At 45.3% G+C, this 20,932-nt stretch overlaps 1 protein-coding gene across 1 annotated transcript in view; it reads right to left on the bottom strand.

The window, feature by feature from the left end:
* LOC130192679 (A-kinase anchor protein 13-like) overlaps nucleotides 1-20,932 on the bottom strand; it is a 79,074-nt gene that overhangs the window by 15,197 nt on the left and 42,945 nt on the right. The window contains exons 11-23 of the mRNA XM_056412785.1: nucleotides 19,400-19,755; nucleotides 17,562-17,609; nucleotides 15,128-15,305; nucleotides 14,514-14,616; nucleotides 11,387-11,429; nucleotides 11,115-11,226; nucleotides 7,931-8,081; nucleotides 5,677-5,744; nucleotides 5,504-5,558; nucleotides 5,112-5,259; nucleotides 4,742-4,854; nucleotides 4,161-4,307; nucleotides 3,377-3,587 (exon numbers count right to left, since the gene is read on the bottom strand). Coding sequence (XP_056268760.1) covers nucleotides 3,377-3,587; nucleotides 4,161-4,307; nucleotides 4,742-4,854; nucleotides 5,112-5,259; nucleotides 5,504-5,558; nucleotides 5,677-5,744; nucleotides 7,931-8,081; nucleotides 11,115-11,226; nucleotides 11,387-11,429; nucleotides 14,514-14,616; nucleotides 15,128-15,305; nucleotides 17,562-17,609; nucleotides 19,400-19,755 — 1,733 coding nt within the window. The remainder of the gene's footprint in view (nucleotides 1-3,376; nucleotides 3,588-4,160; nucleotides 4,308-4,741; nucleotides 4,855-5,111; nucleotides 5,260-5,503; nucleotides 5,559-5,676; nucleotides 5,745-7,930; nucleotides 8,082-11,114; nucleotides 11,227-11,386; nucleotides 11,430-14,513; nucleotides 14,617-15,127; nucleotides 15,306-17,561; nucleotides 17,610-19,399; nucleotides 19,756-20,932) is intronic.

Raw genomic sequence — 20,932 nt, 5'->3', positions numbered from 1 at the left:
GAACAATACCCTTTGTATCCCACAAGTCCTGCATACTGTTAGAACACAGGGTTTGAAGGGCAATTGCAACGCTGTTCGGCGACAGGCTGAGAGGCAACCCTTACCTTGGATCAAAATGTAAATAATGTCAGAAGTGAGGTTTCTGATCTGCACAGTTGTGTCAGCAGACCAACTGGCGATAAACTCGCATCCTGTTAAGTCTAACACGCTACGCAATGGTACGGGAGGGACGATCGCCCTAGGGCTACTTCCATGCACCAAGACAAGTAGAATGTTTTTAAAAGAGTGAGCTGACCTGTACCTTAGACAAGCTTTGGCTGTTAGGAGTATCGAGATTTGAAGCCCTGGGACTGCTGATACAGAGCATGGCAGAAAGCACATGTAAGAGTTACTTGAGGACATGTACTTGTACAAGTAATGTCATTGCAGAGTGCTGCTACACGCATTACGCTGTGGACTCCAGCAATCCTGCAGCCTTTACGCTAGTGTAGTACCTTCGGCGTAATGAGGCTTTAAGCGTCACATAACACGATGGTGTCAAGGCTATGATGGAAATAAGAGCATCGTCGCTAACGGACTCTAGAATTGGATATGCCACACAGCATTAATAACGTGACAACGGCTGTTTTGGCGAGTAACACAGAGAGGTTTAGTGGTAGACAAGTGCATTAACATGTAACGATCTAACCACTATGACAGCCGCTCACACTTCTCAGCACTGGTAAACAAGATCAGGTCCTGAGACAGCTGTACCTGGAAATTAGGCTAGCGATCCAAGATTATCCGAGCAAGTGACTTCCGTCGATGCATGGTAAACTGGAAGGCTTCGTAAGAACACGGATAGGACTAGCGACCACTGGACTAAATACCTCACTGATGTGTCACTCATGAACTAAGTATCGCTACTGTTGCGGCTAATCTTAATAAGTGCAACATCCCACACCATTCACGCTCGAGAGATCCGTGTTATACATTTATGAAGTTCTTGTACTATGCCTAGGTTAATCTATCCTCAGAAGTATCCGATGATCTGAGAGCGATCATTTATGACAGAGATTTCATTAGTACCAGTGTAAAAATCTCTGACTCAGTTGTAATGATAAAGCTGAGGTCTCATGTGAATAATCATGAAAAACTTTAAGGAAATAATGTGCTTGATTCTTGGACTCTCAGTCAACTAGCAATCTTGGCTATCGACAATCAGCATTGCAATCAGCTCGTGGCAGGAGAGCATTGTCAACAACAGTCTATGTGGTGAGCATAATCACTGAATAGCCGGAAAGAGTAACAATAGCTCTAGCACTAGCACACATTCGGTCCACAACCTCTGATGGAGCTACAGGGCTTTGGAATTTGAGATGCAGTACCTTGAGGATAACAGATAGACCGCATGTCAACCGTTAAGGTGAAGTACATTAGAAATCAGTATAAAATAGTACCTGCTCTGCTCAACTTTACATTCCAATCCAACGTCGTGATTTTGGCAGACATATTTTGGACACAGAATAGTCCAGGCAAATTAAAGCATAGTCTTCTCATAATGCTCCAGCTCGCGACATGCTACAGCAGTTTTCTGCATATCAGCATATGCTATATCAACCTGTTTCACATGCGCTATGATGTCTCTTGTAGGCCTCTAGCCAGGACCATGCTCATGCAGACGCAGACTGACATAGAGAGCGTAGAAGTTTCGTTTACTTTACATGCGTCCGTCTTTGCTGTCAGACCTCGAGACCTCGATGTCATGATGAAGTCGACGTCCTGTATGATGGATCTGTGAATGCATGATCACCTTGAGGCGTTCACAGGACAAAGAGCTCAGTGTAGACTGCTAATGGAATGCAGAGGTGGACTTATGACATTTGTGATCGGGTCTCTGAACGACGGAATGTCGTTACTCAAGTAGGGTCTGTAGTAAACGAATATGTCACCAAGGCTGTACTGTTAGACGACGCGTGTCAACAGCAGTCCCGCTTACAGATGTCTAGCATAAGGTTGCAAGCATGATTAACGATGTCATCCTGAATCATCAGACCACGCACTCACAGGTAGATTCGAAGGCATTCTGTCAAAATCTTGAACCTACGAATCTAAGTGGAAATCTGACCAGCGACATCTACACTAAGTATCCAGACGATTTAGACTTGAACGCGATTCTGAGCTGAGATTCTTTCTATTCCTAATTAAGGACAGCTGTTTCACTGTTGCTGAATTGAGTTGTGCCACACTTAATACTTGGTACAACTTGCAGCTATGAGCAACTTTCACTAGCAATGAATAGGATAGCATGTAGACTACGTGTTGCTGCATTTTGCTACCAGGTCGTCTCTCGGCAGTTAGCAACCGGACACAGCAGCTCGATCGAGTACGCATTTGAAGATTACACAGCTCACTTTACGGCGTCGAGCCTTGTTTATCTGTGCAGAGTCTGCAGAGACTTCAACCTCTGGGTCTGCGAGCTATCCTAAGACTGGATGCTTCAGCACTGTCGACATACCAAGTGCCGATACCGGCAGAGTGCCTGGAACAACACAACTTGTAAGTAGCTTTGAACTGCAGGCCAGTCAAGGACATCATAAAGGCCTGATTAATAGATCATTCACTAAAAGATCAAACTGAGTATTTCTAGCACTCAGGAGTCGCTCGTTATGGTCTTCACTATAATTCTTGCAATGTGTACACGACGATGCATTATGTGCAGAGATCTTGCTATGATCTACAGCTATTATACACTTATTGTCATTTACAGACTCCGATCTGATTTGCGACATGATCTATTTGCAGCTTGAATGACCTCTCTGTGTGTTCACATGTGGTTGTAAATTGCTGCATCTTAATTTAATGCACTTTCTGAGTAGGATGAGTTCCTTGATGCGCATGTGACTTTGAAACTAACGATAAGGACTCAGCTAAAACCCAGACTGTTGACATCGGCAGGAGACAGATGTGAAGCTCAGAATTTCCATGTTCACTCGTGCTACTGCACACAACACTGTACGATCTGATGGCAACACGTCGAGCATACCCTAGGTACAGTGAATCCGTGACCACAGTCCTGCATTCGACACCAGCTCAAACCTCCTTGGGCAATCAATTATCAGCTCCATTCGCAATACCATTTGATATAATGCCATTTCCTCCACTGTTTACTACTTGATGCAAGTCTCAAAGTACCATGGATCCAAGCTAATGTAGTGGTCCTGTACCAACACACTGTAATGTTGGTCAGGAATGCGCTAAGGCTTTTAATCCTTTCAAATATTAATATAGCGCAAAGCTTAGAAGAACTATAAGAATCCTTCGCCTTACATCGGTCAACACAGCTGCAAGCACTGAGCTGACTAGGAGTCAACCCTACACATTATGTGAGAATGACTTCTGCCAGTGCCCCTCCAGCTGGCTCTCCCTCTTCCTCTCCAGGAGGCGGAGGAGGTGCTGCGAGTGGAGCTCCAGGAGCTCGTCGAGAGCGGGGAACAGCTTCTCCACCGTCTGCAGCTCCAGCTGCACCTCCTTCTGCAGGCCTTTGCTGAAGACCTCGGACATGATGCGCAACGTCCGGATGTGGTGCATCTCAGTCTGCATCAGCTCTGAAGGACACGTGGGGACGAGAAGGCTCAGTTTTAGGATTAAATAAGCAGCGCTGCGGCTCTTTATACCCTTCATCTGATCTACGCCTCTGCATAGTTCTACCTCAAAGGTCTCCAGGCGGTTTCGAAGGCGTGAATGTGTGTACGTCACTGAATACCTTGGTGTACATATAGAAATACGCTTTTCAGAATCCTCAAATGGATTCTAATCAAAAGCTCGAGACATCTCAGACAGTATGTAACTCAATGAATATGTTTAACTCTGCAGTTTCAAGAGACCACGAGGACTTGTAGATGCAACTAAAACACATGAAGTTAGTAAGACACACTAACATCAATCGTATTCTTACACTGCAGACCTCTGGCCAGAAAACATTAACCCATTTCTCAAGCTATTCTTCTACTTAAAGTTAACTATTTATATTTCTTTGATTAAAGGATAGTAGCAGTAGAGACTAAATTGCAAAAACGCTTAACAGCTGCACTTTTCTTTACTTCCTTAACATGTCCCCTTTATTTTCCATGTATTTCCTCAGATCCAAGTTGAAAGCTTTGCAGGGTAATCCGATGTACCATAGATGACGTCCTGTCTCTTCGCCAGGTCCTTGTCCAGCTGCTGCAGGTACTGCTGCTCGGCACATAAACTCCACGAGTCAGCTTCCAGCTCCTTAGCCTCGGCCTCAAACTCCCCCATCAGCTGGCCGTCCATCATCTCCGTCCCTGTGGCAACAAAATACAACTTGTAATTACGACTTGAAACTCAAGTCATATTTTCTATCGCATTTTATGATTTATTTTATTATTTCTCGAATGTTTTTTTCTCTCCGTTGCTCTAGTTGCGGTTTAACATATTTCTTGACAGAATGTGGAAAGTAAAGCTTATCATGAAGATTTGCTATATCACGTTCCTATATCTACATTAAGTTGCCTTTATTTACTCACGTTTACAATGTGTTCTGACTATTGTATTACTTCACATGAGAAAGATTTGAAATACTTTATCTGTAGTATGTACACAGTAGGAACATTCACTATCTTTAATATCAGATTTAAACTTTGCTAGTTATTAGATTCCTTGATCCCAGCTGACCAGTAGCTGTTTTGAGTAGTCAGATAAACGGTGTGTGTGGGTGTGTGTGTGTGTGTGTATTAACCTTCATCAGTAAGTGATTCCATGGACTCTGTGACCTGGTTGGTTCTGTTGAGGGAGTCAGTCGACTGGGAGAGATACCGCAGGCCTTTAGTGGGCATTTCGTCGAACACCGGACTGAATATAAAGATACAAATGATTAAAAAAATAATAAAAGACAAAATGACAACCACAAACACCCAACGAGGTGATTTAACACACGTGGTTACCTTGAGATGCAGTGGTCAAATAAAATATCAACTAATTTAAAAAAAGACCACGCACAAAACGGCTTCAATATGTTGATATTGCGCAACGTTTTGTTTCATTTGAAGGGAAAGGGGAAGATCCTCGCCTCATCGCATACACTGACCAACACACACACAGCAGCTCACCCAGCGATGTTGCTGATGGAGAGACTCTTGGAGAGGTTGTTGCCATGGAAAGCCATGATGCTGGTGTGTCTCCGTGACGGGATCATCAGGGAAGAATGGTCCTCGGGGGACAAGATGGCGGACCAGGGGCGCTCCCTTGTTCCACCAGCTGGACCAGAGACAGATACGTCAAAGGAGATGAATATTGTTCTCATCACACTGTGCACTATACGGGCGGCAACGGAAGTTAAGAAGTGCCTTAAACCTTCATTATTTCTAATGGCCAGCAGGGGGCGACTCCTCTGGATCCAACACCAGACTATGCTTCTACGAGAAAATGACCTCTAGTTCGCCTCCTGTTCACTCTTAATGATGTAAGAAATGTAAATGGGAGAGTTTAATTTGACACTCACATTTGTTCCTCATCGTGACCGTCGTAAAAGAGCTTGAATCGGGTACTGCAAACTGCTGTTTAGGCAGCCGGTCAGAGAACAAGAGCAGAAGCGAGGAGTTCAAATCAATATTGGCTGCAGGACAGCAGGATACTACGGAATCTGCGGTGGGGTTACTCTCGGGGAACTTTTACCTTCATCTTCACCTTGGCACAAATGGGCAGGCTGTCCCTGCAGCTCTTGTGGACGGAGGCATTACAGTCTGAGAGAAAAAAGAAGAAGAAAAGCATGTGTCGTGATTGCTCTGAGCACGGTGAGGAGGGAAGGAGGGGAAGTGGTCAAGGGTGTGTGGTAAAGGTGGGGGCTCGAAATTCTGACTTTTTTTCATAGCCGGCCAGGAAACTCCACCAGCCCACTAATGAAAGCCAGACTGGAGGAGAGCAAGTGATGCAATAGAGGGGTAATAGGGCTCGTGGCCGAAGGAGAACATTTTTTTTGAAAAAGGAGGGCGAATGACACACACACAAACACACACTCACACATTAACATTGCATGGGAAAATGTCAATTATATAAACATTCCCAAAGCCCCATTTAAAACCAAAGGTCATCATTTCAGATTGCTTAAATAAGTTCTTCCCTGTAACTTGCTGAGTCTATGAAAGACTTTTTACTCCCCAGTGCCACGCTGACTCTGAAAACAGAGATCGATCGAGAACAGAGGGAGGAACCACCACCTCTGCTCCACAACAGGTTTACAGACTCTCATGGAGGCGTGTTTTCTGATAGATGGAAGTGTTTAACCTTCATCCACTGAACATTTAACACAAGAGGACAACTGACCGGGGAGCTCAAGATTAAACTGCTGGGAGAAACAACCAGCATAGCCCAATATTAACTTAATTATTCGTAAACTAGTGTAGGTGAAAGAACAAACAGGTAATTGTTACTTTAGCAAAGTAAGAGTTAATTTGCATATTGTGCAAAAAGAAAAATAGACTGAGCAACTGTGTCTGTCTCCCTCATATTGACTCCCTGGACTGTCTGTGTTACTTTATCTATTAAAACAGCACAGGCCGCAATTAGGTGCTTTCAAGACCATCATTTAGGATTTAAAAGTGTCAGTGATAAGAAAAACAGATAACAAAACACCAAAAAACAATGATATGAAATCCTAAGAATCAAACTGATTGACAAAGTCATGCCGCTTTGGAATGATAGAATAAAGCACCCTTGAGATATGATGAAAGGTACACGTCTGAGCCCTTTTCGGGATTCGGTTGGTCGGACTGACGAGTGGATAAACCGGCCGGCTGACAGACCTCGACACACACGCTCACATGCCAGCAACATTTCCGCTCTCAGAGATTACGCCAACGCACTTAGGCTCTTGCACCCGGAGTCAGGGTGAGAACATAATCCTGCGTAAGCAGTGGGGCAGGGGCGGAAAAATAAAAAAAATGTAACCAGCGAGCCATCTACATTTTAAGGTCCAGTTACTGGGCACAACGTCACATTGTGTGTGTGTGTGTGTGTGTGTGTGTGTGCAAAAGAAACAAAAGGAGGCAACACTGTGTACATCCACCTATCACCTGAGAAGTGGAAACGCTTGTTAATGTAAAAGACATTTGGGTCAAAGCATCCGCAGAGTGGATTATGTGATAAATATCTAATTATGACTCGCACCGTAAAACCAGCTTAAATTCCTGCCGTGTTTTGGGCCTCTTAAATGGTTTTATTGGGTATTTTACTGCTTTTTGTGGACGTCTTAACCGATTCCAGCTAATCTCAGACAAAGGATAACTGTCTGCTGAATGGACTGTAGCCAGACATCTGCGAGTAGGAAAAAACACCCTAAGACCATCTGTGGCTTCATGAATCCCAAGCAGACCAACTGAATGCACAAGAGCTGCTTTCGCAAGACTCAAGTCTCTGAAGCAGACCGTGAGCATCGAGAGGATCGCAGAACGCAGTTCTCCTTTTTTAAAGGGTTGCGCCAAAGGCTTGTGCAATAAACTACATCCTCTTTAGGGCTGCTGCTGCTGCTGCTGTTTCAGTGGAAAGCAATGCAACAACAGCAGGTTTGTTGGTCTGTACTGGGAGCCAGACTGTGTTAGATTGGCTGGAGCCCTTCAGAGAGTTTCACTACTGCTCAGCCAAGTCGGAGTGATTCTGCTGCGTCGACTCTGTCTGCTTCTATTTGGGTTTTCAGGCACTTTTAAATATTATCAGCTAAATAGTAAACAAACCTGTATTTCTATTATGATCAATTGACAAAAAATAAATAAATAAAAGTAGTCTTTTCCAATATGCTTCACTGAAATGCTTCAGAGTGTGCTTTACACTTCATTCATTGTATTCAACTATTACTATTGTAAATCGACACGTGCATTTAGGTTTTATGATCAGATGAAGGTCATTTAGAGAAGAAGACGGAGGATGGACTTACGCGTGCACTGGAAAGCCTCTTTGCTGTTGAAAGCCTTATTGCACTGGGAGCACTGGGCTGCCGGGCCCGAGCTGACTGGTGTGAACAGATGACCGTTGATCGCCTTCTTGTCCTTCTCCTTGTCCTTCTCCCTTTTCTCGCGGTCTTTTTCCTGCACAGGTGAAAGCATCGCCGCTTAGAAGTCAACCTCACCAGGAGAGGACGGTGATTACTTTACCTTTTATTCCAGCCGATTAGTAGTCAAAAAGATAAAAAGAGCGACCTGGAGACTGGCAAACAGACAGAATTCCTCACGTGTTGCCGGTTGCTCGTGGTAAATTACAATCTGAATCCAGCAGAGCAACATTATTACATTGATGTAGTACACAGCAGGGGGCTTTGCATATTAAGTGATGCATTATTTATGCCAACAACTAATTGTTTCATTAGGAGTCTATTTTAAATGCAGTGTGTTTTGTTTCAGGGAGCCTTTGCCAAAGAAACCCATCATTTTATCTATTTGTATAAGTTTATAATAGGGCAGATGATGCCAAGCAGTCCAAAATGACTGTGATAAACAATTTCCAACGACAGTTATGCTATTATATTAATATAATAATATTCCGTGTTGGGCTGTTTCCCCAGCGACTGTGAAGCTCCTATTCAAAGCAGCAGGGAGGACTCGAGTGTGCTCAACAGTCTTCTGCGGGATGCGCGGCCGCTGACGGAGACGCGCTGTCTGGGCATCAAATCGTTGACCTTTTGGTCACAGGGCGGTCTCTCTGCTGCGTCTGTGTTAATGGACCAGCTCATCCTCAGCTGTCGGTCGTCTCTGTACAATGAGCTGAATCACAATCCCCAGAAAGCAATGGCGAGAAGAACAGAGCTCTTGTTCTTGTTCTTATTCGTGCATCACAGAGCCGCCACCCAAACCCAGAGGAAAGAAAGGGGGGAAGAGAGATGGAGTTTCCAACTCGTTTTTTTAAAAGGCCGGCCACTGGGCCTCTCGGTTTGAGGGGACCACAAAGCTCCGACACACTACAGCTTTTTTCCCCTTTTTTTTTTTGTCAGCCGCTTTAAGACGTCATACGACCGGAACACTCATTACAACATCGCATTCATTGTCACTTCCTGCAAACAGCCATCGAACTGCAGTGATCAACAAACTTCTGATGAACATTCTGCACCACAGTAACTTTTTATGACACTATATATATATATATATAGATATATTGAACAATACAATATATAAACAGTTCAACTTATTGGGAAAAGCACAGCTAAGTCAAAGCCTTGAGTGCAGTTCTTTTTTCTGTGATCGAAATCACAGATTCAAACAAAAAGCCGTGCGAGTGAAAGCTATTCTGTAACAAGCAACAACTTCACGGGGAAAACACATCAACCCCAGAGGGGAACACCGGGACCGCCTCTTTCACTACAATTCTGACTGGGGGAGAATAAGGAACTCTCTTAGCCTACCTGCAGCCAACCTTTCCATCTCTTTGAGAAGCCATGGCTCCTCGTGAATCTCCTGCATAACATCACTGGCTGGCGACCGAAGCTACTGGCAGCGCCGAGGCTTCATCAGGGAAAGCCGCAATGAGGAAGTGGCCGGCGCGCTGCAGGAGGCGCTTGTTCTTGCATCTGGTACAGACGCTATGTCAAAACGCCACGAACTAATTCCCCCTTGCAGAAGATTCAGACTTTTGGTATTGTGCAGGAACTGTGTGTAGGACAACGCGCACCTAAATAATTAGGACATTACAATGTTTTTAGGGCATTTAAAACAAAAGAGGTAATATATTAATGGACAATTCCCTTTTTTAATCTTTGGCCTAAAAAGCCTCATCTTCAATGAAGACATTTGACGTTTGCATGTGCTGTGCGACAGGTCCTGAGGCTGCAGTTTTGGTTGTCAACGACAACAAACATACAGCATTTCACGGACGCAAGACAAATACCCGTTTGCCAGTTGTCTTGAAGTCCAAAATCCACGGTCGATCATTTTGACCTTTGACAGGCTCTGCGATGATCTCCTTCAGAATCCTGTCCCTTTAAAAGCAAAGCGGTGACTGAGGTTAGAGATGAGATTATACAACCACCGCCAACCCCGTCTTCCTGTTACACTTCCTGTTTTACTTCCTCTTCACCCTTCTGTGTCTCTCTACAAGTGCTGCACAACAAAAGCTGAAGTTACTTTAAATAGTTTATTTTATTCCCAAATAGGACTATTCATCCGTGTAATTTCAAACTTGAAATATTGAATTTTCTATTTGCAAATTGGATTAATGGATGTCAAATGACAGTGTCACTCCTGCGACTTTGTGCTTTGGTTTTGTGTGACTGAGTTTCTGAATGTGCAGTACTGCATAGAGGGAGAGGAGTTGCTTCTGTCTCTAAGAATTATTTTACCGATTTGGATCAGGACTTTCACTGCTCATAATGTAATATAAAAATATTGGCCCTGAAAAAAAGGTCTTTGGCCGTTAAATAACTTGCTCCAAGCAGGACAAAGAGATGACTTTGACCACATCTTTTACACCAGAGATTCCCGTCTGTGACAAAGAAAATGCTGCGGGCTAAAATACAACATGTGCTGAGGGAAATCTGAAAAGAGTCACCGAGGCAACAAGAAGAGAGAAAACCCTGATGTTGGACTGGAGCAGTTCAGAGGCCAGCAGAAGGAGATGCACAGCACAGTGAGAGTGTGCAAACGTCTGAAGGTGGAGCGCTGTGAGGCTTAAAGCAGTGTGCTGCTCAGTGTTGAAGGAATACACGTTTAACCCTTGTGTTGCCTTCGGGTCATTTTGACCCGATTCAATATTTAACCCTCCTGTCGCCTTCGGGTCAATTTGACCCGATTCAATGTTTAATGTCGGTGTTCTTTCGGGAGTCAACAAACAAACATAAAGTACCTCACACTTAAACTTGGAAAACAATATTAATTCTAATAATTTTCTGGAGATTTTAATAGCTGGGGTCATATTGAGCTCAAGGGTAAAATATGTTAGTAAATATAAAGGTAACAGGAGGGTTAAACATTGAATCGGGTCATATTGACCCGAAGGCGACAGGAGGGTGAAACATTGAATCGGGTCAAATTGACCCGAAGGCAACACAAGGGTTAAAGAAGGAGGAGAAGCTCAATGTTGATACGTGCCGCATGAATGACAAACAGTACAACAAAGTATCCAGGCTCCCTCACCCTGGTCTTTTTGTACATCTTGTTCTTGAGGTAGCTGAACGTCCGGCTGACTTTCGTTGTGCTCTTTCCGTCGGTGTCGCTCCGCAGAGGGCCCGGCTCCTCCTCTGATATACTGTTACACACACACACACACACACTATCCTCAGAGAGCTGCATTCACAAGGCCGACTTGTTAACACATTCCAAACACGGTTCTTCACAGCCCTGTGCAGCACTGACAGCCTTTAGGATCAGTATTTTCTGGTAATGTGTGTGTGGAGAGTTGAACTGACCTGTAAGCAAGTGACCCTGAGGCGCTGCCGAACGATCTCAGGCCTAGAAGAAAAAGAAGAAAAAAAAGAAAGTCAAAGGTAGGACAAATAATTGTGGTGGTGGTGGGGGAGGAGGGGCAGGGGGATGGGGGGGGGTATTCAATGTGATTTTCTCAGGTGGAAATTCTCCTTCCTCCTATTTCAGGCAGTGAAAATCTCTGTTTAGAGGTTGACCACGCTAACCACCGGTCACCTAACGCCGTGGCTACCAAACCAATATGTTTGTACTCTCTCAGCCAAAGCATTCACGTCTATTCATCTGCTTCTGTTTCATTTTAAGCATGCGACTTCAGTGATTATGTTTTGGGCTCCAAGCGTTCACAAAACGTGGGTGACCTGGCTAGAAAGGATTGGGCTGAGAATGAAATAACCCACGCCTCCCCTGTCCTTCGGGAGCTACCTTTAATGTGGTTGAGCAAGGTATTAAACATTTAAGCTTCTCCGCTGGAAACCGAGGAGAAAGCCAGAAACTAAATGACTCGGGCACTGACGAGGGCGGCCTGCGCTGAGGCCAGGAGCTGAAGCTAAAGTGCTGCCTTTTCATTCAGCGCCATTCATGCTCGATACCGGCTCCGAATGAAAAAGACAAAATCCCTGAACTCTCAAAATACAAAGTATTTGTATTTTCCCACAAGACATGAGGGTCCCGATAGCAAATTTGCTCCGTGCCTCACATCACAAAAAGACATGATGGTTTTAGCTAGCTTGTTTTACTCAAACTCCACCCAGGCTCCTCCATCTATCAAAGTGGGATGTCCTGACTCCAGACTAGTGAGATGAATAGTTTGTATCATAGCACAAAGAATTAACACCTCACGGTTGCACGCATCGGTCAACCACCGTAGTTTTACACCCACGTCTGTCCAGAATGTCCTCACTATATCGTGTTATCCTATCAGACATGTGTGTGAATTCGTCATAATTAGCATACAAATTAATGGCTCAAGAAAATGAGGTTGGTGAGGTCACAGTGACCTTTGACTTTTTTCTAAGATCAGTTCTAGCTAATCTTTGGATAAACGTGGACATCTAGACACGATTTGAAGTGTTCCTGAGATATCATTGGGAAAATGTACTAAACGGCCACGGCAATCTTAGGCTCGGAGGGATGAATAAAAAATATATTAAAAAATGTGTGCAATTAAAGCATAGTCCACACACACACGCAGTCTTTGATGAATCCTCATCACCACAGAGTCACTTATCTGCTCTGAGATAAACACAGGCGTGCATCTTTTCGAGGGGAACAATTCGCCTTCCTTCCTGACAATTGTCCCCCCCACACAATATTCTCGAGCGCATGCAAATATGCGAAGCCTGTTCTGCATCAGAAAGTCACACCTGGAGCAGGGCAACGAGGGCAGACTTTTGTCCTGAAGCAGACATGGAACACTAATGGAAAAAAACCCTTACAGATAAGAGACGGGACGGCTCAGCGTCTTTGACTAAAGGGCACTTCACCTGCGGGGCTCGTGATTATTACTCGTCCTCTTTCTCTGGACTAATCTAAGCAAAGGTCAGCTACATTCTGGGCAGGGCAGGGGACAGGAGAAGCCCGGCTTGTATTCAATGTCCTCAGCAGGTGTTTTTACTTTTGGTATTCTAATTGCACATTCACAATGCAAACGACCTAATGTCCACAGCAAGTCGTGGTTTCTTTGACACAAAGTGTGTTGCAGCTGAACTTTGGGGCCCTTCAGGATCTAGTTGTGTTCAGGGTGAAGCGTACATACAGTGAGCACTCACGTCCACTGCAGAACTCTAAACAGAGTGTTTAGGCTGAATGATTTCACATGAATTTCTTTACGACATGAGGTAAAAATAAAAAAAGCTTGACTGTGATTAGAGTCCATTGAGGGAGATCCAGGGCTGCAACAGCAACAACTACCATTTCTGACATCACAGCTACTTTCTACTGTGGCTACGTTTACAGCTCTTTACTTACTTAAGTTATCCTCTTCATCGCTAGATGAGGAGTCCCCATAAACGTACTGAGACTTAGATTTGAGGTTGGGGGAAAGGCTGAAAGAGAAGGAAATTTGCCTCTTACGTCTCAGGTGTCCCACCTCTGGTGGGGGGGGGGGGGGCAGGAAGGAAAGAACCACAGCAGGAACTTATTAGAATTGTATGAAATAAAACTGAATCATAACAGAGAAGAAGGGGGACAGGAGGTAGTAATGTCAAGGTGGACAGAAACGTTCATAGAGTGTTGTAGGAATGAGTGTCAACACCCAGAAATGAGTCAGCCTCTTGGGCGTCACGTCGTGTTCCTTTGTCTCCAAGTCAATGGGGTTTTTATCAGCATGTATTTGATTAGCTGCGAGAAATAAGGTCTGTGGTTAACACGGAAACAGAGACTTTGCAATAGAGATTACCTTCTGCAATAATAACAAATCTAATGCAAAAATCCCATGTTGTTTTTTGGGTAAAAGGGACTTTGGAGTTGACCGACAAAAGCAAGTCATCCCTGCTGCGCTCACATAAGTGTCTCCACTTAGTGTGACTAATTAGACCGTGGCTCAGTCTGATGGTGGGTGGAGCTGTGCTACAACTGCATCACTGACCCTATTGAACCAATAAGAATGAGAAAGGTGCAACCTCTCCCAACCTCACCAGGTGCAACAAAAGCTGCGCATGGGTGTGTCAGGCCTTTAAATGATTGAGACAATGGCTCTCTCTCTTTAACTACTTTTTAATTATGTTTTTCCAGAAAACTCCTGAACCTGCTCTCCTCGCCTGCCAAGATAATTTCCAGCTACACGTCTCGCTTTTTCTCCGTCATTGATTCAAGAATGAAAACATCTACATGTTGTGTCTAATTTCTCATTACTCCACAAAAAAAAGACAAAAGCTGGGCTCCTTCTGCACAATTGGCCCTTCGGCACTTAGAAATACAAGCGTATGAGGTACACTTTAAAATCCAGACTCATTTAGCTTTAACATATGAGTTTGAAAGCGTTTCAATGGAAAGGGGGTTTTCTTGATAGAGAGGTCAAAGATGTCCAGTGGTACAAATACTGAATATGATCTGTAACCGTGAGCGCAGAGGGTGAAAAACAGAGAAGCAGCCTCACGACTTGTCACTCACCATCAATGTCTCTCTGGCTGATGGCCAGCATGGATACAGACTTGGTGAGGGGCAGAGTCATGGGAGGACAGCTGTTTCGCAGAGGCCGATACCGCCTTGACTTCTGTGGGCGAGAGACGCACGCTTTAGAGAAACACAGTGCAAGACGTTGGAAAGAAATACAATTTTTAAAATATTAAAATAAAGGACACGAAACCGGGGGAGGGATAAAGTGGAACAAAACATTACCGGTCGCTGAATTGGAAACAGGAACGATAAACTAAAAGGGGGAACTACACAAATAGGTCGCAAAGTTGTGTTCACAATTTGTATTAATACAGCAATGAGAGCGGGGAGACGGACCCTGAGGAAAGCAAGGTTTATTCATTCTTGCTAATCCCCAAACTGCCAACGCTGTCCGACTGTTTATATGTATATTATTTATACTACTACTGTTTATATGCAAGCTTTTTGCAAATCCATTTCTCTTCTCATGTGTATTAGGCTGAGGATGTTTTTGAGGCTCCCTTTTGGGGCCAACCGTGTCACAGTATGAAGAAATGACATTTAAAGGACAAATAGAGGGTCACTGTGTTAGAGTGTGAGTGTGTGTGTGTGTGTGTGTGTTAGCTGACCAGGTCTTGCAGTCTGCCGTGCTGGCCCAGCACCTCCTGCTCCACTGTCCGGGACACCAGGGAGCCCCTGTCATCGCCGTCATGCCGGGGCATCCTGGAAGGCTCCTGGATTCGGGGCCCCTGAGTGGCGGGGCCCCTCAGCTCTTCCTGGGCCCCGCTGAGCCCCTCCAGGCTGTAGCTGTGTGGACAAACGGAACGCAGAGGTGACCTCGGAGAAGGAGGGATGACCGTACCGTGCACCCGCACTCCGCTCGTCTCGCTTTCACACTCGGCGACTGCTGCAGCAAACGCTCACGGACGTCACACACACGCATGCACCTGTTGACAGACGGGGCCGGGCCCGCACAGTGCTGAGCCCGCTGAGTTATCGCTGGGCTCCAGACGAAGCAGCGGTAAGATATCTATGACTAGAAATAAGAGGCCTTGAAAAAATGAAAAATAAGTCCCATCCCCCCAAAAAATCCAATATGATCATAGAGGAAAACTACAGCTACATGTCAGGTTGAGGTATGTGCTGCTGTTGGAGTCTCTCGTCGCTCCAGGACAAGACTGATGGTTACGGCTCCAGCGGTAAATCTCTCTTATCTCCGGCTGTTGGCTTTGTGAGGTACTCCCTTAGCCACCAAATCATCAGTCCAACACATTCAGACGGCTCTAACCTAAACTGGGCCAAAAATAATCATGACTCGGCGATTACCGGTGACCAGCGTAGAACGGCCCTCACCTAATCCTTAGGGCAGTCAATGTAAATGACTATGTTGGTCATGTTACGGCTTGCTTCCTGCCAGTATCCTCACACACTCTCCGCCAGAGCCGCAAGGTCCTCGGAGCTGGGACATGAAGAACAGCGGCAGCTGTTGCAGCTCTCCGCTGCAGGAAGCTACTGGCTGACTGGGCAGGGCAGTCAAACACTCACAAAACCACACGCAGGCTCACACGCCCACAAAGAAACGGCAAATGCAAATAGAGCAGCATGTAAATACACCCTGTTCAAGGCGCACACAAACACACTGTACCTGAGGGAACCAACTACTTCCGCGCTGTGGGGAGCATCGGGAGGGTGTGAAGCGGATGGGGAAGGGGGGGTTGGTTAGGATACTCAAGAGCAGGGAAGAGGAGAGAACTACTGCTCCATGGACGACTTCCCATTGGCGAGCATTCACACTGTACAAGGAATGAAGTTAATTTCCTGCTGCAGTGTTGTGGTTACATCGTTAGCAGTACAGGAAATGAACTCGCACCGATTAACGCTACTGTAACCACGACAGTCTTCAATGTGAAAGAGTGAACCGACGGTTTAATGCAGTGGTCCCTCCATGACCATCAGAGCCGTGTCTAAGTTAGAGCCTGACAGACACAGAGGTGGAGGCTGACACTTTTTGACTTTTTATACACACAAAGACTTTGAAGCAAATAAATGCTATGATCCAGTATGTTTAAGGTCATTTAGAAGTTGTTTGGGATGTCAAAATACTACAGCAATGGCTTAATGGCCTTAGTATGTGACATTGATTACAGTGAAAAGATCAATACCCTCTATACAATATTGTCATTCTGGTCTGGAACTTCTCCAGCACTTTACTGAACTGATGCCAGAAACCCCTAAAACCTGTCAGGCTTTTTTCCCATATTTATTCGAGAGCGCGGTCTTTTAAATTGAGAGCATTTCAATGCCGTCGTTACATTGGTCGAAACGATCATGAAATCAACGAGTCGTGCCCTCAAATTCAAAGACCACGCTCCAGGATAAAGAGGAAAAAAAGCTCCTTAGCAACCAGAAAGTGGCATGACCTTTAGGTCCCAGACCAACCATCTGCATTACACTCGTGGCTGCGACCATCCCCCCAAACTGAAGACGCCTTCGTGGTCCAGGATGAGGGTTTGTCACTACACTCCGGGTCCCAAAAGACCACTTGATGGTGAAAGATGTATGATTCTTCACATATCCGTTCTTCCAGCTTCTAGAACACTTCTGCACAACACAAGTACACCTCCTATTTTTACTCCTGTGGCACACTGTCTTCTTTACACTTTTGAAATAGTCCCTGTAGGAACTTATAAAAAAAAAAATCTCTGTTCTCAATCTCTTACCAGTAAAGTCCTCCGAGCCTCCAGACCTAAAGTCCCCTCTTTCTGTGTAGCTGTGTTACGACCACTGCAATACAAAACACCAGTGTGTCTCCACCACCTATTTGCAACAGTATTCCTTGCACGTTCCAACAGGGTCAAAAGAAAGCAACATCTTCCAGCTCAGTTGCCTGCAGCGATGCAGCACCATGCAGCAGTAGTTCAGCAAGCATACAGGTTTGTTTTTTTAAGTGTGTGGGGAGTGGGGGGCTGGGGAAGAGGCTGCCCCTACAGGAAATGTGTCAATGCACGTCACCCAGCAACAAGTCAATCTTAATATGAGCTGATGAATGGAATGTATTAGTACCTTCTTCTGTGAAAGGTCGGCTTCCCCTCGCCAGCGCTACGGGTGGAGCTGGAGGTGATGGATGAGAAAGGGAGACGGGGGAGTGGTGCATGATGGGTGAGATGGCGGAATGGCAGGTCACAAAGAACATAATAAATGGATGAATAATGTACTTGCTTATGGGATGCATCATCTGTTTAGTAGGTTGGATATCTATGGGCACTATTGTGTGTGTATGCAGCTCTGAGACAGGCCGCCGCGGTGGAGGACTGATGTCAACGCCATTTCTTCAGAATAATGATCTTAAAGGAATAGTCGGAATATGTGTCTGGAACCAAGAGACGGTTAGCGCGGCTTAGCACAAAATCGGGTCAAAAAAATCCAACCACCAGCGCATCTAAAGGTCGCTAATAAAGGGCTTTATGTGCCAAAATATTCCTTTGCCGGGAGCAGTGACCTCCTTGATTCTCACAGTGCTGTCAAAACTGCATCCGACCAACAAACATAACCCCATTAAAAACTCTTGTTAAAAGAAATATATACCCTAGCTGTAATTTTTACACTTTTTGTCCAACGTATTTCCTAGTGAGCTTTTGAGGTGCTCGTAGGTAGATTTTTCTTTTTCCTACATTACCTAGATAGCTGTTTCCACCCTGTATGCTAACGTGAGCTGTTAGCCGGAGTTTCAACTTTACCACATAGACGCTATCAGCAAGTATTTCCAAAATAGCAATCAAGCAGGTAGTGATTATAACACTGTGTTACTTGTAACTAATCGCTAAGTTACTGCAATTCTTTTCTCACTTTACATGAGTCACAGAAATGTCCCTCCAGACCTTATGCTCAACACGGCATGTTTGATTCGCAGCCGTAAAAGCCTTTAACAGCTAGCATGCTTCTTATGTGCTCCAGCAGCTCCGTGTTTATCTGTAAAGGACACCTGCGGAGAACTTTTCTAATTTTAGTTTCTGTCATTAGTTGCACTGTAAAGAAAGACTGCAGAACGCTCGGTTGTAGCGACTGCTTGTGCCTGGCCTGGGAATAATAAAGAGTTGTTTTTGCTGCTCTCACTCCAACATTACATCAGTCCTTTTAAAGCCGGGCGACCGCTCCATCTGTAGACCGACGGGCTGCCGCTCTAGCCAGGAGACAAAAGGTCCTGATGTTAATAGGATCCGGATAAGTGTTCTTCGAATGTCAATGTGAGTGTGAAGTAGTGTGAAGTGTGTCACGGTTTACGTCTGGACTACTACGAACTATTCATACACTCTGTCATATTCATTAAATGTATTTTAACTCTAAATCTGTCCTTCTGTACACATGACATCTATTGCACCTGTCCATCCTGGAGAGGGATCCTCCTCTGTTGCTCTCCTGAAGGTTTCTTCCCTTTTTTTCCCCCTGAAGGGTTATTTGGGAGTTTTTCCTGATCCGATGTGAGGTTTTGGGGCAGGGATGTCTATGTGTACAGATTGTAAAGCACTCCGAGACAAATTTGTAATTTGTGAAATTGGGCTATACAAATAAACTGAATTGAATTGAACAGGGTGTTGCATGTGTGTGTGTGTCTCAGAGTCTTCGTGTGTGTGCACATCTTGTGTGCGTACAACAACAGCTAAATGGCAACACAGCTGCTTGCAGCAGGAGGAGGAAACAGACACGGCCCAGAGGAGGTGACATCAACCAGCTCTCATGACACCGACATGCGGACACATCAGGTCTGCTGACATCTGCTGGCAAACACCGGGCGAACACCGGCAGGCAGTGTGGAGGACAACGGAGGAACAGTCCCGTCTCGCCATCGGTTCAACTCCATTTGAAGAATAAAATATAAAATCGAGCCCTCTTCCCCATCTCACCTCCTCTGGTTCATCTCTGCGTCCCCTCCGTTGTTCTTTCCTGGTCCCCAGCTGTGGCGGCGAAGGGGTGACAGCGAGCGGATGCTGTTCCGGAGGATACTGGAGCGCCGCGGCACCTCCGTCACCCTGTCTTTAGCTTCTTCTGCAGCTTCCCCAGCTCCTCCGTCTCCAACACCAACGCTGTCCAGTCCTGCAGCGATCGCAGGCCCCGCCTCCTCTGGGCTCCAGCTGCATTCCGGGCCCTGGCTGCCCTCGGGACTGGAGCTGGACGGGCCGACGCTGGCGGCGTCGTCTGTGGAGGAACAGGAGACGGAGACCTCGCTGGCGCCGTCTCTTCCTGTCACTGGTTCATCGTTCTGCAGGCAACAAACATGAATATACATGTTATTGTCATCGGAGAGCCTCATTGGTCCGCATCATGTGCTTATGGGGAACTGCCAAAGTACAAAGAAGGGCCACCTGAGCCACAAGAAGAGCTTCGTCAAATACAAAAATGAGCGAACTCAATGAAATGTTGACTGGTTTGTTATTTCGGGAACCGGACGTGTGAGAAAGTAGCTGCTTTCACTTCACTCCCACATTTAAGAGCACGACGATCGGCATCACTCGGGCCTCGTGCTCACAGGTCTGCTCACAGACCCCAGGAAGTGGAACCCTTCACCCTGAAACATGACCGCTTCTTATCATCTGGCGACAGTAAGTGGGGAACATTAAATAAATACATGAGCCGATTTCACTTTTTTGTCAGCCGCAAGGATGAAGAACAAATTGTGATAAAACAGAACCAAATAGAATAGAAGGCATGATTAAATGCATAGAACAGAACAAATGACACAGGACTGAAAACAATGGGATGGGATGTACAGAACTGACTCGAATAGAAGTGAAAAGAATAGAAAATAATAAAGAACGAAATAGTATACAGATCTGAACAAAATGGAACAGAATAGAGAATCAAAATAGAGCAGAGTGGAACAGAATAGAGCAGCATACAATATGGTAGGAACAGAAGTCTTCAAGTTATTGCAATAAGCAAGCATAGCACATTGTAAATCCATCAGCATTTCATCACTGAAGCATGTGATACATTTAGGAAATGCAGGAGAGCGATTTACTCCACAGGAATGGAGAATAATTAGGAGCAAATAGCAAAGCCTAGAGATAATGAGCCAGAGCAACTGACATTAATATAAACACCGATAAATGACAGCAACTCTGTGTATATATATATATATGTGTGTGTGACACACACATACACGCGTACAAACACAGGCAGGATGGTCCATTTAGGAGCTCATTTGTAGGTGTGAGCCTTAACTGGGCCTATTGTGCTGCCAGCTGCAGCGAGCGAGCCAAACACAGAGCCGCTTCTGTTGGAGAGCTGGGAATGAAAGATCCGCTTCATGCTGCCGACAACTTCCTGTGGGAGCGAGAGGGTGTGTGTGTGTGTGTGTGTGTGTGTTTGTGTACATTCAGGGGCATGTGACTGCAGCGTATATTTGTGAGTCACAAGCGTTCAAGTTTAGAAAAGGA

This window comes from Pseudoliparis swirei, chromosome 4 (genome assembly GCF_029220125.1).
Source record: "Pseudoliparis swirei isolate HS2019 ecotype Mariana Trench chromosome 4, NWPU_hadal_v1, whole genome shotgun sequence".
Taxonomy (NCBI): Eukaryota; Metazoa; Chordata; class Actinopteri; order Perciformes; family Liparidae; genus Pseudoliparis; species Pseudoliparis swirei.
Note: the sequence above shows the minus strand (reverse complement) of the source record. Positions and strands in the feature narration are given on the sequence as shown.